This window comes from Anguilla anguilla, chromosome 11 (genome assembly GCF_013347855.1).
Source record: "Anguilla anguilla isolate fAngAng1 chromosome 11, fAngAng1.pri, whole genome shotgun sequence".
NCBI lineage: Eukaryota > Metazoa > Chordata > Actinopteri > Anguilliformes > Anguillidae > Anguilla > Anguilla anguilla.
The window spans coordinates 21,024,622-21,042,734 of NC_049211.1; the positions used below are offsets into that span (position 1 = coordinate 21,024,622).

Below are 18,113 nucleotides of genomic sequence, written 5' to 3' on the forward strand. Positions count from 1 at the left end.
GCTTACTCCAGTTTTCCCTTGAAACAAGCTACCTGGATAAGCAGAGGCAGAAAGTCCAGGGGTCCAAAAGTAAAAGTCCTGCCTTTTTTTCATGTGTTTTGTCCACCTGTATGAACTCAGCCAGTTGATTTCACTATATTCGTTCTACCCCCTGGTTTAATAATTGTGCTAATTAGCAAATTTAGGTGATTGGAACAAAATACTGAGGACTTTTTTGAATAAAAAAAAAACAGTCTTTCTATTTTGTCTTGTCCTTCAAATTTGTCTTTCAGTCTTAAGTTCAATATGCCTGACAATATGGTTTATCTGTCACAGAATTTCTGCAGAATCGCAGGTACTCACAGCGTGCTAGGTGCGCCTTGCTTTGAATATTTAAACCGTGAATGCATTTCGCCTACCCACGTTTTCATTGGACAAATACAAAGATTTATTAACTATTAAATTCTATCTCGATTTTTTTGATTGTTCGAGCGCTTGTAAACTGACCATCTTTCACCGGTTCAGGCGGTCAGGTATTAAGGGGAGGAGTTAAATAGAAAGTGTTTCCGGTCAGTCGTATTATTTATTTATTTATTTATTTTTTATGAAAGTGAATGAACGCTGGGGAGTCAAGTCAGACGCAGGCAGTGCTTTGGCAGTCGGAGGTACGCGTCAACCTAGGCACAGCAGTCTCACCGGAGGACACACGAGAGCAAAACCGTCCACTTTCCAGTTGCCAGAAACCGAAAAGCATGGGAGGCTATTTCTAAACAAAACCACGGAGAGACAGCCTACACAGAGACCTACCATGGCCGTGGACGGTAAGAAAAACATAATATTCTGTTTAACATTCACCGCGCAATTGCACTAAAATTGTCTTCATTGTAATAATTTCTTTAAAAAAGAAATTTTAAATCTGTGAAGTTCCACGTGATGTTCGGCTGTACGCATACAAAGCATGACCACAAAGAGGCTCGTGTAGGCATAAAAAACAAGAGAAATGATTATGAGGAGATATAATCTTCTGTTGTCATTCATGTGTGACTTATATTAAAATACAAATGTCAAATTTTAAGAAAACAGTAGTTTTTGGGAAAATGTTGTAGGCATAGCCTTTTTGTGAAAGTTAGAATGTCTTTTGCTTTTAATTTCGTTTTATCTAGCTTCATTATATTAGCTCAATTAGCGAGCTACAAGGCAGCCTATATACGATATAGAAGTTCTTATAAGAATCGTATTTTTCCCGATTTTAACTACAGCCCGCCAGCATTCGGCTATATGATGAACACTGTTGTATCACACACCACTCGCAACTGAGAAAAGAATAGTATTACGAATATTCATTCAATAATAACAGAAAGGACATAGTTTTATGACTCAAAAGTCTACTTAAACAACACCCTGGAAGTTAAATAATTGATTTTACATTTTGTTTTCTGTTTGAAGAACATGTCTAGGCTTCCTTTGGAGGGGCTACTAAACACGCTAAACTGATTTTGAGATCGTAATCCGAGATACAACGCACGGACATTGCTCACACCTAGCCTAACCGATGCAACAGAGGTTGGCATTGTTCGTGTGCCCTCTCAGGTAGTGCAAGTTCACTTATTCGTTTACATGTGACAGTCCGGCATACCTTCCGGGTGACTAATTCAAGAATAGCCTATACAGCCTGCACACGCTCTGATTTTGTGATTGATTTAGTAAACGCATTCAGCTCACTGAACGTCGGACGGTTGGAATGGAGGGGAGTGCATTGGTTAGACTTGGTGCTGAAATGGATAGCAACGTAGTTCTAAATTCAGTCTGCGTCCACGATCATCGTTTTGGATAACGTGTGATAGTCGTTTGTTTCTGATTTTAAAATGTTTTCCTCTTGTTCGAAAAACTCACTTCGTGACATAGGCTACATTTACCAACACTAAACGTAGCGTAATATAGGCTACCAATTTGTATTTGATGTTGCAAAAACATAGACTATCTATCGAAAAGACCCGGGGAAAAGAACCGTGCAGAACGTGGATGTGTAAGTCTTTTGTTGGTTTAGCAAAAGCAGGGAACAATAAAAATTCAATGTAAAAAAAAACAAAAAAACGCGAGGAAACAGTGTTGGTACATTACTAATGTATGATTAAGGAGGGGTGGAGAGACTTGAGAAACTGTATGGTGAAACGCTGGAGACATTGGATGGTTTGTGTTATTTTCTCAGCAGTTTATTTACGCTAACATCTCCCAGATGTGTGAGCAATTAAACAAAACATTTTCATAATCTTCATTGACGGATTTGATCAAAGATATGCAGACTAAAAGTTTGTCGGTCCAGGGATTTTTGTATACTTTCGGGTGCACAACAGCATCAAGGTAACATAGCATCGTTCATAATGAATTAATCTACTGTTTATCCATTATCCATTTATCCATTACTAATTAATATAGACCACAGAGCTGTTGCATTACCCTGAGACTGTGGTATTGTAACATTCATTAAAAAATGTATCTTCCACTAGAGAAACTCTGAGGTCATTACCAATAAACTTAATAAATGTAAATGGATAAATGTAATTTGCATATTCCCGAATGTATGTTTTGTTGCTTATTTTATTTGATGTCCTATGTGTTCTGTGTGTAGATCTCTATATTTGAGTCTCAGTGTTCAAACAAACAGTAAGGCAGAATATAAAACATAAATACTATCATCTTTTCTTTTGCTCCTGCTTATTTATTAATATATTAATTTATGTATTTATATAGTTAGTTATATCCTTAACGCATCAGCAATTGCCATCAAAACTGACTCCAACACCAGCACAGTACTGTTTAAGCCAACTGCCCCCCCCCCCCCACCCCACCCCCACCCCACCCTAAACACACTCAAACACACACACACACATGCATACAAGAGATAGTTAATGGTTTCTTTCTGTGATGTAGGAGCAGAGGAGAGGCACACAGAACTCATGGAGGGGGTACCCAATCCAAACACCTCTAACATCCTCTTAGACTCTGTTATCCTGATCGACAGAGAAGCTGAGATGTCACGTCTGATTGCTTATCAGATGAACAGGCACAGCCTACATGCTGTGGGACTCTCATGCTAATTCACTTCTCTGTTTTTACTACCATTACCCTGATCAGAAATCTCTGACTATCACCCTTTAAACCACATGCTGGCCACATACATTTGTTTGCTTTTTACATTTGTCTGCCACGTTCAATTCTATATCCTTTAGAACAGGCCCATAAAAAAACATATTTTCTTTCCAAGCACAATTTTTTTTGTCTCTGCTTGTGGTTGATTTTACTTGCCTTTTCTCTGATGCCTGCGGCACACTTTATGGTCCATTTGTTGACCCTCCTAAAAGGCCCCTTAGAAAGACTAGAAGGAAATATTTTAGTGGAGTTTGGCCTCCTCTGTGCTTTCCCAGCTGTGTCACCTCAGGCTACTCACACGGTAGGGTCCTCTCACCCTCCAGCCAGCATCATTACTCTGTGCTACACAATGCCTTCTGATCTCACTTTAAGGGGATTTCTAGCCCCCCCCCCCTGCCCCACGGGTATTTGTCATAGCAGGCTACAAACCATGGCCTCAATTCATATCCCGTTGTTGTACAGGATATCCAGTCTGGCTCATCCTCTTATCCCATCACACTGATTCAGACAGCAGCTGGACAGGAGAGGTTATGAGTTCCCTGTTGATCATGGACACAGCAAGGAAACCAGAGGAAGGGGAGACACGACAGCAGTGTATTTTCTCTAAGATGTGCCTGGAGCTCAGAGCATCGCTGGAGACGGCACTAGTGTTTTGCCAGTCCATGGCATTTCCCCCATTTCACTCCAAATATCCTTAACAATACTCACTCCCTACTTGGGGTCCTAGAATTTTCATGGGAAAAAATGAAGAAAATGAGTTTCTCCTTGTGCTATTTGCAGAAGGTGAATTACAGAAGGAACATGAAATGAGGCAGAGCTTATAAAATAAGAAGACATGTCTTGGATTAATAACTTGAACATATGTACTGGTAATTAAATGGCGCAGGCAGTGGTAATAAATCATTTCCTACGTATGTTTTTGTTCTGCATTATTTGCAAAGTCAAGTAAATTTGCTCATGAGAATAAAGGCAAGTTTAGACCATGCTTTCCAGGGGAATGTCGGCATCTTTGTAGAAATGGAAATGAATGGCAATGTTAAGATAATGGATGTATTGTTTAAACTCTATCATATACCACTGTCCAATGGCACTATGAAGTCTGACACCTCCAGCCCATATGCTATTGGAGCAGGGTCTGGTTAGTAGTCTCAGTTAGTAGTTATCATCTGGTTCTGAGGGGCACCCTGTATTTTACACCACACAGGCTGTGCGTCAGATAAATGTTCACCTATCTTCCCCAGAGCCTTTAAGTGCATTGATTAATTGTGAGGGGGAGAAATCTTCTGCTGCAAATTGACAGTTGTCCCAGGTTGCCGCGTGCGGCATTTCCGTGGCAGTGTTAGTGGCTGAGTGACAGCTGATTTAACCAATGTGGGCAGTGTTTGGGTAAGGCATTAGCTTTGCTGGGATTTAAATAATTGTTTGAGGGAACACTCTTGGCCCATCAGCCCCCAGCTTCCACTGTGTTTCTCTCCTTCGGACTCTTTTCTTCGTGGAGCACAGTATCCTCTGTTGTTCCACCTCGATGGTCTCATTCAGGGTCCGAGACACCCTCCGCCACACTTCTCCCCCATTAAAGAATGCAAGGGGCCGTGTCCAATATCTCCTCTTTAATTAGCTTTTTGCTCTAAGTAAAAGGGAGGAAATATTAAATGGAGAAATTGCTGAAAGGGTGATACTAATTAGACATCATTTTAAAGCGTTTTACCACTACCCCCCCCCCCCCATCTCACCACTGACCAAATGGATGCCAGTTGCTTGAAGCCAGTAAGAAAGCTGTTTCCCACTTTTTTCTCCTTCAAAGAGAGCCAAAGCAGTGCGGCATGACATAGTCATTTAATTCAAAGCCCTGGAACATGAAATGTGATTGCCATGGTGTATTAAGTGAATAGGGTCTGTTTTTCGCTTACAATCATCACCATATATATATATATATATATATATATATGATTGTAAGAGAAAAGTGAGAAAGATCTGTGAGTGTATGTGGACAGAGGGAGTGGGAAAGGGGGCTTTCTATGTGAGTGTGTGTGTGTGTGTGCGCATACATTCGCTTGTGCACATGGACAGATTAGGTCATAGATTCTCATTCACATTGACAAGTTCTTAATATACCCCATCCACGCATAAAAAGACGGAAACAGCAGAATGGGATTAATGGGAGCTGTTTTTTTTACAGGGCAATAGGGAATGAACTACTACCAGCACAGAAACCCATCAGTCTCTGATAGCTTTAAACCCATCCACAGTCTACTTCATGTCCTATTACCTAAAGAGTCAGTTCCAATTATGGAAGATGTGAGCCTTTTTTGGACGTGTGGCTCTGGCTCAAAATAAATAAATAATCAAATGAATTCATTACTAAGTTAATAACCAGGGACCAGCGTTGGAATGACGTCTCATCTTAATCTATATAATTGCATTCCTCGTTAACAAACACCCACCCACCCCTTGAATCCATCCCTGCTGTAGATTTTTCTGATCATTAATGTTCAGAATGCGGAGAACACACTTTAAAAAAGGCCTCACATTCATTGGTTCACTGTCCTGTGCTAGCTTTGGTTCATGGTTCATGGTTCTGTTTGCTGCCTGTTTCTGAGGAGAGAGACATGGGAAAAACAGGAGAGAGAGAAACAGATGCTGTGATTGCTCATTAGCCTTTTCTATTCAGGGCTTAGAGGGAGGAGGCAAAGATGCAGACAGCAATCAGAGCTTTTGCTGTGTGCAGCATTTGCCCAACTCTTTCTCCTCCTTTAACTGGTGAAATCAGGGATGCTGCTGCTGAATGGAGTAGTGAACTGGCAGCCTTTTATTTGGCAACCCTTACATTATTGTTTGTGTGCGCTTGTGTGTGAGAGAGAGATTGGAGAGAGAGAGAGAAGGGAGAGACAGTTCATCCCTAGTGGTTTTTTATTTATTTATTTGGATATACAACTATATACAATACTTGCTAGATTTCTAGGCATGGACAGAGTGTAATTCAGTCCATTATTTCACACTACTGGTTCTACTAGGCACTCACCCACCCCCGCTTCCCCTTCCAATGATAGTGACTTACTCACTCGCTCACTAACTCACGCTCATGTGCATGAACCTTAATAACTGAAATACACAGAATTTCTTTCTGGCTGCCTAAAACTGCCTCAACAGCACAAAAGGGGCACATGAAGTGTCAGTAGAAAGTATGTGGGGGGGTAGAGCTCACACACATCAGGACTGCGTGCTTTCTGTCGATGATGCGTAAATGCACCATGAAAGGGAGCATATTGCAACAGTTTCAAACTGCCAACCCTTTAAGATCCACTTCCTGAAGAATCCTCACTGCATCTGTGGAGCTTCCCCCTGAAACTCAGCTCTGGCATTACATTGGCATCAGTTCAGGATTCTCATTTCTGCACAGAAACGTAAAATTCCCTTTGGGTGTCTGAGCTAGGATGCATTTTAAAAGTCTACATTTCATAAAGGATCCATTTATTCGGGTGGGTATTTGCTAATATTTGGGGTCAGAGTAATAGTTTGCTGAAGCATTGAAGTTGCAGTTCAGTATGGAAAATTAGTTTATTCCCTCAAATCCGGAAGCTTTCTCTTTGGTTCTTAGGTGGGTTTTGACATATGAACAACCACTGATATTCTCATCTTTTCCTAATTTAACCATTTACAGTAGATAGATAGATAGGTAGAGAGATAGATTTTTCACAATCGGTGCCAAAAATGAGAACATATTGATTCATACACTAAGAGCAAACATTGACATCCACATTGACATAACAACACAACAACATAGCAGGACATTTAGTTGATTGAGTTGAGATATTGAACTGAGGGAAAGCCTAAATCACAGTGGCAGATGAGAGTTGTTAAATTTCTGTATTGCAGAGGGTAAGCAAACAGTCAACAATAAAAACAAGGGCAAACAAAGGATCCTGTTTTCAGATTAATCCACGTGTCCCTCAGATGGTATGTGAGAGGTGCTAGGCACTATGGGATATCTGTGCCCGCTTGACCTGATTTCATTGAAACTCACCGTAGAATGGTACCTTGTCCTTGGATTAGGAGGGATTTGCACTAGAGAAAATTAGAGCTTTTCGGCCTTATAATGTGTGGATCTATAATGTGCCAAATGAACGTTTGGGCCAGTCTGAAATTCTGCCTGCTTCAACTCTCAAAGCAATGAAGCTGAGAGAGTCTACAAATGGTCTGTATGTGTGGGTGTTCCCTGGTGTCCTGGTTAAATTCCCAACCTGGCTCTCTCAACCTCCCGCATAATCATCCCCTGATTTAACTGGCTAAAACAGTTGTTCTCTCCCTCTCATTACATTACATTACTGGCATTTAGCAGATGCTCTTATCCAGAGCGACTTACACAACCATTTTTTTTACATAGCATTTACATTGCATCCATTTATACAGCTGGTACTTAAAGGCAGTACAGGTTAATACCTTGCTCAGGGGTACAACAGCAGTGTCCTAACCAGGAATAAAACCTGTGACGTTTAAGTTACGAGCCCAGTTCCATACCCACTATGCTACACTGCTGCCTCTCCTCCTCAGCTGGTGTGTGGTGTGCATTCTTGTGCAAATGGCTGCCGTGCATCACCCAGGTGGGTGCTACACATTGGTGGTGGTTGAGACGAGTGTCCTTCTCATCACTGTTAAAAGCACATGGGTGCCATAAAAGCGCTGTATAAATGCAAGGAAATGTTATTCATTATTATTAATTACATGTAAATTGGGGATGGGGTGTTATTCCCATGGAGAAGGCATTTAAGAGCACATTTATCTATGTTGCATAAACAGTTTTGGTTTGAGCTTTTGTTATGTGTGTATGTAGCGTGTCTGTGTGTCTCTGTGTGTGTGCATGTATCTGGCAGAATGCCACCAATTCAGAATGATGATTGAGAGCTGAGGAACCTAAATAAAGAAATGCTGTAATTAGACAAAGACAAATGAAGAGCTTTCTTTAAATGCGCCCTCAGTGTAGAATTGAGATCTAAGGGTGATGGCCCAACACTAATGAATAGGATAGAACCACCAATTTGTCCTCTTGTATTCCAGTATTATCATTAACATGTTAATTTTGCACCATATGTAATCACTGCACGTGTGTGGGATTTTTTACATGGAATTGTATTACAAAAAAAAAAAAAAACAAATCTTGATTTGATAAAATAAATATTCAAGGTAGTATGTTAGCGGTTAATTATGGCTTGCTCTCTGATGTTCTAATTAGCTTTATTTACCAAAAGCAAGAAAAAAATCAATAATATCAGCCCTGTACAAATTTCTCTTCCTTTATGTGTTTACTTAATTAATTAAAAGTACCTTCCCAGGAGTATACTTGAGAAACAAGGGTCTGAAGCCGTAGGCAAAGGATGATGATTTTACAATCTTCTTCCCTCTATTTAATCTATAGATCATCGAACCTTCTTCTTTGATCCTGCTAAGCACAACGTGTCCACTTTTTAAATGACTCTTCAGGACTTAGACTGGCTTAGTAGGATAAGACTGAAGCTCTTCACTTGTTTGTCAGCATGGGGAGATACTGACATGAAGACACAGCTCTTGAATACCACCAGTGCCTAACTAATGCCAGCAACATGCGTTGTGAGTGGGGGATGGGGAAGGTTAATCTGAGACTATCAAAGTAATATTCATCTTCTGGAATTACAAAAACCACACACTGTAAGTGGTAATTTGCTTTAATAGGAGGGAATAAACAAAAATAAATAACTATACTATAAAGAATACAGTTTATTGACTGTTCCTTGTAAATGTCTAAAATTGACTAAAATTGTAACACATCATTTAACAACTTTTGATGGGGCCCTTTAACAACATCATTGGTGACCTTCAGCCAGGTCATGTTTCATTCACATTTGCCGTTCGGTTGTCTTCTGTCATCCTTGGTGACTATCTACAAATCAGAAAGTTTAATTAATTTGTGGATAATTGACAATGGAGTGACTGTAAAATAAATGACACCTGTGGCCAATGAACTGAAGTGAGAACTAGGAGATGACCCCATTTGGTTGCACTCTGTCACCACTGTGAAATGTAATTACAGCAACCACACAGATGATCACAAAAGGACCCCATTTGCTGTTAGCAAGGGCCAGTACACAGTGACACAAAGCATGATGGGAGAGACTGTGAGGAGGAAGAGCCTTACTGCAAATTTCTGGCATGCAGGAGAGACCGCATTACTACTGAACTGTAGCCAGGCACTCAGATTTACTGTTCTTCTCAAAGGTGCTGAGACATACTCATGCACATATTATTCTTTGGCTTAAAGGACATTGAGAAAATTGTGCAGTAAGCAGGAAGTCCTGCAGTGTGCACTTACAGTTAAAATACTGTACCACTGAAACAACAGGTAGAATAATTATGGAGAAGAATGCTCTTACCCAGAGCAGCTTACACAGCTAACTTTCATCTTACATACAGTCCAGTTATACAGCTAAATATTTACTGAAATAATTCAGGCTAAGTATCTTGCTCAAGGCTATACCAGCAGTGCCCCATCTGGGAATGTAACCTACAAAATTGGAGTTAGCTAAATATCATGCTCCACTGTCATGCTAGTCTCCCATGTTGCACATAACAGTAATAGGTTATGGGATGTACTATTAAACCCCCATCTCTGTGTGCATGGCTATATCCATGTTCCTTTCTGCAGGCGAGCATGTCCGATGTGGTCTGTATGAATGCAAGTTTGGCATGCTGTGTGTGCACGTGTGTGTGTGTGAGAGAGAGAGAGAGAGAGAGAGAGAGAGAGAGAGAGAGGGTACATTCACTTGCATTTGAGAAATATGCACTACAATTGGTACAACAGGCCAAATTATTTTGTGAACAGACAACTTGTACCTGGTACGTAAGAATGTCTGATATCAAGAAAAGCCTGAGGTGCTCACACAAAAGGCTGACTAGGGCATTGTGGGAACGGGAGGTTACAGTTGGAGAGTAGTGATGTAGTTGAAAAGACTAGTGTAGGATACAAAAGCAATTTATGTGCCCTTTTCTCAGCATTGCAATAGATTAAAATGAGGTTCATGTTCCATTGGGGAGGAGGGGCCTACTGAAGGGGCAGACAGACTGGCTTCAGGGCAGAATGGAATGAGACAGACCTAGCTGGAAGCATTAAGCCCATACGGAGATCGCCAGGGGCGTTGCAGGAATACCAAGTCACATCTTTGATTTCCTTCCTTTCATTTTTAAATGGTTGGTGCCTGGCCATTACCTGAGAGTGTACGGGCGCCGGTGCCAACAAATTGTGGCTGTAATTGGCTGAGCTGTCGGATGGGACATCGTAGAGCAAACAGAGCACGCGCTACGCTGATGTCGCTACAATTAAGCTGGCGAAAAAGGGAAGGGGTGGGAAGCTATGCAACAAAACTCAGAGACAGGGTAGGAAAACTGCTCTGAACAGAGGGAGGTTAGCGTGAATTCGCTTGACTGCTCAGCTGCAGAGAGATGAAGGCTGAATAGGCATGCAGACAGCAGGTGAATTTCCACAGATCCATTCTTTAATGAACAACATATTTTAGGCTCACCGAGTCATTCGTCGCATCTCACCCCCCATTTCCCTCAAATTGGAACAGCCTGGCATGTTTCTGAAAAGCTGTCACTTTAGCAGCACCCACAATGCATCGCTGGTGCAGGAAGAGCTAATGGGATAGCTGCAGAAGGGCCTGATTTCTCTGAAAAGGAGTCAAGGACATTAGCAGAGCTGACTGGGCAGACAAATTGAAGGTCAGATCATGAGAACCTCACCTGGCACTGGTGGTTGCCTATGCACAGAGCTGCACAGACCTGATTCTGGCCTTCTGGCCTCTGCCTCTAGTTACACTTGACTTGAGAATAGAAGCTGGCATGAAATAGGAACTTTTCATGCCTTTGGGTAAACTATGCCTATTTAATCAGGTGTGGCAAAGGACCACGGTTTCCTGGCATTGTTCTGTACCGAGAATTCCTCCCGCTACACAAGTGCTGTTGCCTCCCCCCCCCCCCCCCCCCCCCCCCCCCCCCCGTTTTTGATCTCCTGGAAGATGCAAGTGTGGAGCGCAGTGCATGAATGACTTGGCCCTGATTCTGACAGAGAGTAAAGAGGGAGTCTTGCTGCTAAGCTCTCTCTCGTGTTTGTTATTTGTGTTGGCTTCAGAGCATATGTTTCATGCCCCAGGCTCTGTTTTTATTCACATTCAGTCCTGGGCATTGTCACCAGGTCTTGGCATCGGTTTGTTTGAGTTGGTTCATTTGTTGTTGTCGAGTTCGCCGTGCATGCGCGTGAGCATGTGTGTGTGTTCAGTTTGAAGAGATTTGTCTGAGAGCTGTGATGCGACAGCACTGTCCCATTTGCCCTGCCCTGATGCGGCCTCCCCCTCCCCCTCCCCCTGTTTCCGTGCAGAGAGCTCTGGGTGAGCGCCTGTGTCACGCCTCTGCTCTCTGAGTCACTCCAGTGACTTTCTGACTTTACCTCTGGATGCCGTCTCCTCCATCTGCCCCTGCCCTCCCCGCGGCTTTCAGCCGCCCAGGTCTGGGGTGCTAAGCTTGACCCTGATTCGCACCAAATGTTTGTAACCGGTCGCTTGCAGTCTGTGTAAACGCAGCTCACCATGCCAAAGTTGCGTTTTGGTGAGGACACAACGGCCTATTTTAGGGACACATTTTATTTGTGGCAGTTTGTATTTCATTGATCCCTTGAGCGTTGATCATGTCTCCGCTGGCGACGTGCGTTTTAGAATAGCTTGCGCCTTGCCAGCGCTAGGACGCCAGCTCACACGTTTGCCAGCTCCGTCTGATTTATTATTTGGATTACGATCATTTGCTGCCAATGTATTCCCTGGGTGCCTCTCATTGAGAATAAATGAAACCGAAATAAATGGCCACATCTGTCTTTCCTCACAATCGGGTTTTGACAGATTGCCAGATGTGATAATAACCTCTCCGCTCCTTGGACAAAGGATGGGCCCAAGTGTGAAAGGGTGGGTTCTTAGATACGAACTGTTAAACTTTGCGAAGTGTCTGTTTGTAGATGCCTGTCCCCTTCAGTGGTCTCCTGGCGACCTGCTTTCTCACCCTGAACCCTCTCACCCTGAACCCTCCCCTCCGCTTGCTCCCCATGGGAAAGTCCGCTCTGGTTTGTGCCATAGCCCGGAGCGCTCAATAAACACTCAATAAAGCACCAGCAGAGAGTGCTGAATGATAGGCCAATCCGACTCTCTCTTGTTTTAGGCCAGGACACCATAGTAATATTTATTGATTGGCCAGGAGTGTGAAACACTTGATCCACTCCCCTCCCCTCCCCTCCCCTCCCCTCCCCGCGCATCGCGGGGGGACCAAGTCCAGTGAGTGACAGGTCAATACGTGCTGTTAGAAACACATCAGTACGGTCACGGGCACATTCATCACGCCAATGCTGTCGCCATCTGACTGCTTTCCCGGGCCCCACAGATCAGGGATTATGCTGCTGATTATAGCAGAGCACGGTGCCCTGCCCCCTATCAGTAGTTAAGCTGAAAGTGAATGTCTGAGAAAGGGAGCAGAGCTCTGTGTTCAGTCTGCTCTTTTTCCTGATACGTCACGCAGGTTTCTAAATGCCCGCACAAGCTAACATTGTCCCTATCTCCAGGGGCGTAGGAGTGAGTTTGACATTGGGGGGGACACATTTGCTCCCCAGCTACTATTGCCGCCCACTGCCACAATAAATATTATAGTTGGTGGAGAAGTTCAGTGGCTCCACCAGAGCCAGCTATGCTATGGGTATTAAAGATAGACACACGCTAGCCTCATCCATTCTCACTTGCAAGACCTGGCTTTGTTGTTTCTTTATTGTTCTGTATGTATGTGAGATATCTCCTAAGCCCTATTCGCATGGGACTAGTATTGCCTGGGGACCTCATGTGATTTAGAAATTACCCCCCCCCCCATGTCTGTGTTTCGTGCGGCGCATTCGTGCTGCGCATTTTACTCGAATTTACTGACATTATCCCCCCGGATATGATTGAAAATGTCAAGGCTCTACTCTGCGTAACAGTAAAATATGACCCTAAGTCACCGAGACTATGGTTTGCACGGGACTAATATTATCACATGACCTCTGTGTTTTTGGCGAAATATGGTAGGTCATTTGCGGTGGAATTTTTACTTTACAAATTATGGACATGGCAGATTCGCACGGGATTAAGATCACAGACGACGTCCGCAATTATTACAAGTTCCTAGAGGTCCCCAGGTAATACTAGTGCCGTGCGAAGAGGGCTCTCGTTAGTAATAGGCCCAAGAAGGCACAAGAATGAAAGTATCATGTTTAATCAGCTTAACCAAACCGTGTTTAACCCTCTAGTATTGAAATGAGTGAATTAAATACATGACAAACATCCAGTTTTTAGACACATAACTAAATGTGTACATAATGTGTCTTACTCAGTGTGTAGGGTGCAGATGATGCATGCCAATTTAACAATGGCAGAAAGATATTCAGTTGGGCCAAGCATTCAGTTTGGCAAATATTCTCATATATTCTGTTGAAGATGGATCCATTTGGTGATGAATGTTTGGTCTGTTTCTTTGAATTATGCAGAAATGTGGCATAGGGTCGCCAGTCAGGAAACATGCCTCTCGAAATGCTTTCCATCCTCAGCTGAGCTGAATTTCACTGGAAGCATAAAAGTTGTCATTGTGCAACGCTGCTTTTTAATTGGGAGTCAGAAGGGGGAAGGGTCGGCGGCCATGCACTTTGGCTAGCTGCGCCTCTCCTTCTGCTTGTCTGTGGAAACGGAGTTGTTTGTGAGTGGGCGATGGGGAATTTGACTTTGAGGCGCACTCAGCCAATCTTAGAGGAGAGATCCCGACACATCGAGACACAGGCAGGAAACAACAGAAGTACAGCCGATGCAGTGTCAGTGAAGCCAGACTCCGGGCTTGATGGTGAGTCACTTTAATTGGTGCACATGCAGACTGTACTGTTAGAAATATCTCCCTCTCTCTCACTCTCTACGTTTTTTTTTTGTTTTTTTTTTGCTGCCCCCTATTGCTTGATTCAATTTGGAAAAAGCCCCAGATTGAGAACAGAAAAATGCTCATTTAGACTTGATGGATCATTGGAACAGCTTGCTGCATGGTTTTCCTGAAGCAGATGTTCCTAAATCCTCTCATAAAGAGAGGGAATTTTGTTGTGCCATGGTGAGCCCCCAAAGTACAATGGACTGTATTCTCTCAGACTGTCTGTGGTTAATGATCCAGGAATTGTAGCATATATCTCATTTAACTCTTTTATTTAATATTTAACTTTATTTTTTATTTAACTGGGAATTTAATCTGTAGTGATTGCATGATGTATTATGCCATTAACACCCATACATAATGAAAATTATATACAATATATGGTCCTTAAGTATTTGGACAGTGACACAGTTTTTGTTGTTTTGGCTCTGTACTCCACCAAATCGGATCTGAAATGAAACGGCGAATGTGAGGTTAAAGCGCTGACTGTCAGCTTTAATTTAATGGTATTTTCATCCATATCCAGTGATCCGTTACAACCTTTTCATACATACCCCCCCCCCCCCCTTGTTTTAGAGGAGCAGACGTAATTGGACAATTAGGTTGTTTGTTTGTTGGCCAGCAGTGTATCTTTGCATCATCAGTTCATGCATAAGAAAGCTAACAGTAGGTCTAGAGTTCATTCAAGGTGTGACATTTTGTCTCTCAACATGAGGACTAGATACATGTCAATGCCAACTAAGCAGGCCATCCTGAGCCTGAAAATTAGAATAAATCCATCAGAGATATAGCCAAAACGTTGTCAAAATCAACTGTTTAATACATTGTTGGAAAGCAAGAATGCTGTGGTGAGCTGAGCAGTAGCAAGCGACCTGGTAGACAATGGAAAACCTATGTAGTGTGGATGACCAAAGAATATTTTAAACTGAAGAAACACACAACATGTCTCCTGTGTGTCTGTCTGTGATACATTGAACCTGCACAGGTGTGCCTGAAGGCTTAGTAAAGCAAAAGCAGAGCAACGGGAAGTAGGGCTACTTGCACTCCATTCTCAAAGGATGGTGTGTCAGGCAACAGTGCAGTGACACCAGGGAAGGGTGCATAGGCGAACTCACCCTTGGTCAGAAACCCAATTGCGTGTTATGGAATACAGAAGGAAAATCAATAGCATGCGGCGCAGTGACATTGCAGCTCTGCATGGGGTCATCCCAGTCAGCAATATTCTTTCTGATGAGCTGAAAATACACCCCACTGGTAGACCAGAGCCACAGTTCCTCCATCTCTCCCCCCTGGAGAGGACACAGGAGGGTGGCCCACATAAATCCAGGAGGTAGACCTCACTGGGGTCACCAAGGCCAGTGACCGGCAGGTGCTGCATTGTTCCCAATTTTTTCCCAGAGCAAAACAAGGCATTGCAAGCTATACGCTATTTTTGATTTAACGTATTTAATTTATGTCACTGAGGAAGGAAATCCCTTTTTTTCTCAGGGAGCTTTGACATGACTGTGGTCCTATTACTGCGATTGCTGCTCCAGTATTTTTGCATGGAGAATGGGGAAGTGCAGTGTGGGAGGCCCTGGGGATTTAGAACTACTTTACTTCATAGGACCTCACTTCTTACCACCGCTCTGTCAAGATCAAATGATTTTATGCTTCATTCCTGAGGTTAGAAATAGGTCCCGTAGGATTCTCCACAGTAAATACATGGCCAGTGCGGATTGGACCCGTTGGCTCAGGGGCATGTTTCAGCGATAGGTAGACTTAGCTGGTATTATTCAGGGATGTTTTGCTCTATTTTTAGCTTTTCATATTTAATGTGTAACAGAAGCGTGAAATTAATGCAAGATAAAATTTCGGCCACCCTCAGCTCATGCAGCGAAGTGAAGTAGAGGCTTTGAAAAAAAAATGTGTGTCCGTGTACTAATGAAAGGCTTTGGAAAGATGGTGCTATGACCACCACCTTGTCTAATGGCAATGCATATTTTTTAGGATGGGGTCTTTGGCCAAGTTATGGATTATAAAGGCAAAAATGTGAGCTATATTTGCTTCCTAAAGCTTGAATTTGAAGAATGGTAAAATCGAAATAAAAATAGTCTATTTCATTGTCTAATATTCTATTTTATATAAGGAATAGATTATTTTAAAAACTGCTTCCTTAATGTACCATGAGGCTGTTTGTAATGACCTTCCTGAGACCTGTACATATCTGTAAATTTAATTTTCAGAAAATCCTGACGAAGCTAAGAGCTGGTCCAAGCCGATGGGGTAGGGATGAGAGAGGGGATTTAATAAACCTGAATAATTTACCTTCCAGCCCAGGTGCTTTGCTCTCACCGTTCAGCTGTGTTCACCTCAAGGAAAGAGAGATAATCGAGTTTTGTGTTTGGCTTGTATTACATGTTGCACGCCCTATGACAAATTAAAGCTCCATATCAGTTATCAAAGGCAATCCCTCTCCGTATATATGACTGTGCTTTAAGGGAACATTGCAGACTCCCTCCATGTCATAAAAGCTCCTTTCTTTATTGGAAGTGGACAGTATTTAAAACAACACCAATTACACAAAGGTCAGCCGGAAGCATTGGCAATGGTCCAGGCTTATCTGTTATGTATATTGTGGGGTAAATCACTGGCCTGAGTGACACTGTCCACACCATGTGTGCATAAACAATGATGTCAATGGCAATACAGATCGTTAATTTCAATTGGCTCTCATTAGGAAGATCTATTGGACGGGGAGGTTATTAGGTCTCACAGAAGCTGAGGGGTTCAAGTGTAAAATCCAATTAAAGTTTATAAATAGGGCATTAATTAATGTTTTACTTTTTTCTCACCTGAACCCAGTTCACACTGCTGTGCCTTTATGCTTAGTCAAGTGAAAATTAATATCAGAGAAGGAGTTTATAACAAAACTTAATTATATGGACATACAATAACTTGGGCTAAGTATGCAAATGGACAGAGAACTGTCAATGGACAGAGAATCCATTAAAACACCAGCTGGTAAAGGAAAGGCTTTTTTGTTATATTGAAATAAATGTTCATTAGAGCAATGGAAGCTTTAATTAAATTAGTGTGACTGTATGAGTATCTGAGTCTCTGGGATTAAGAGACGGACCCAAAATGAATTCACCCTCAAAAAGAACTTGGAGGTAATTATATAAAAATAGGCTTTAAAACAGATTGAACCAGTTAATCCATCTTTAAACACAGAAAACCACTTCGTGTGGAAGGGGTCTGAGAGTGTTCTGTGGCTACGGTGTAAAATGTCCTCGGTGAGTGTTTGTCCTTCAGTGATTGCCGATCGGACTGTGACATGTGAAGGCCTTTGCACAAAGCTCTTTCCAGTCTGTAAGCAAATCTTTTCTGTGAGGGGATTTTTTAAAAGCATGTTCACAGCAGAGCTCAGCTAAAAGACAATTTCAAAAGCCCCAGTTTCTCATGAATTTCTTGTAATAAAAAGGTTTCTTAAGTGTTGTTTCCTTGTACCCCTGTGTATGCTTGCATAGGCTTAAACATTTGTCTATATTAGTCAGGATAGGCAAAAGGAGGAGGCAATGGAAAGAGATTTGCTTGCATTGCGGCAGACTGAGATATTTTAGGGGCCAAGTTTGAAGCCAAATCTGAGATAAACAGAGGTGGGCTGTACACAAGGCCTGTATGCAAGACCCCAAGGGTTGCAGGTGCTAATCTGAGGTACTCCGACTGGCCCCAGGCTTATTGACAAGTCTGCTTCTGAAGAGAACCCCCACAACCCAGTACCCCCCCTCACACAGGCACACACACACACACACCTCAGGGTGATTGGCAGGCCTGTTGGCGAAGAGCATACTATTTGTTCTCTGCACACCTCACAGTGATTACAAGGCTTCTCTTTGATGGACAGAATGCTCTCCCCCCACCCACCTTATGGCTCAGTGACAGGAAAGCCAAGGCAGCGTACATCAGTCTCTTCCTTCCCACTCCTGGATGATTGACAGGCC

The 18,113-nt window shown here is 42.6% G+C and overlaps 1 protein-coding gene across 1 annotated transcript in view; it reads left to right on the top strand.

Moving 5' to 3' along the window:
* The first annotated feature begins 585 nt into the window (after window positions 1–585).
* The window catches only part of samd10b (sterile alpha motif domain containing 10b), a 43,080-nt gene continuing 25,552 nt past the window's right edge, over window positions 586–18,113 (top strand). Inside the window, exon 1 of the mRNA XM_035380833.1 lies at window positions 586–800. Within this exon, the coding sequence (XP_035236724.1) occupies window positions 788–800 (13 nt within the window). The 5' untranslated portion in view covers window positions 586–787. The remainder of the gene's footprint in view (window positions 801–18,113) is intronic.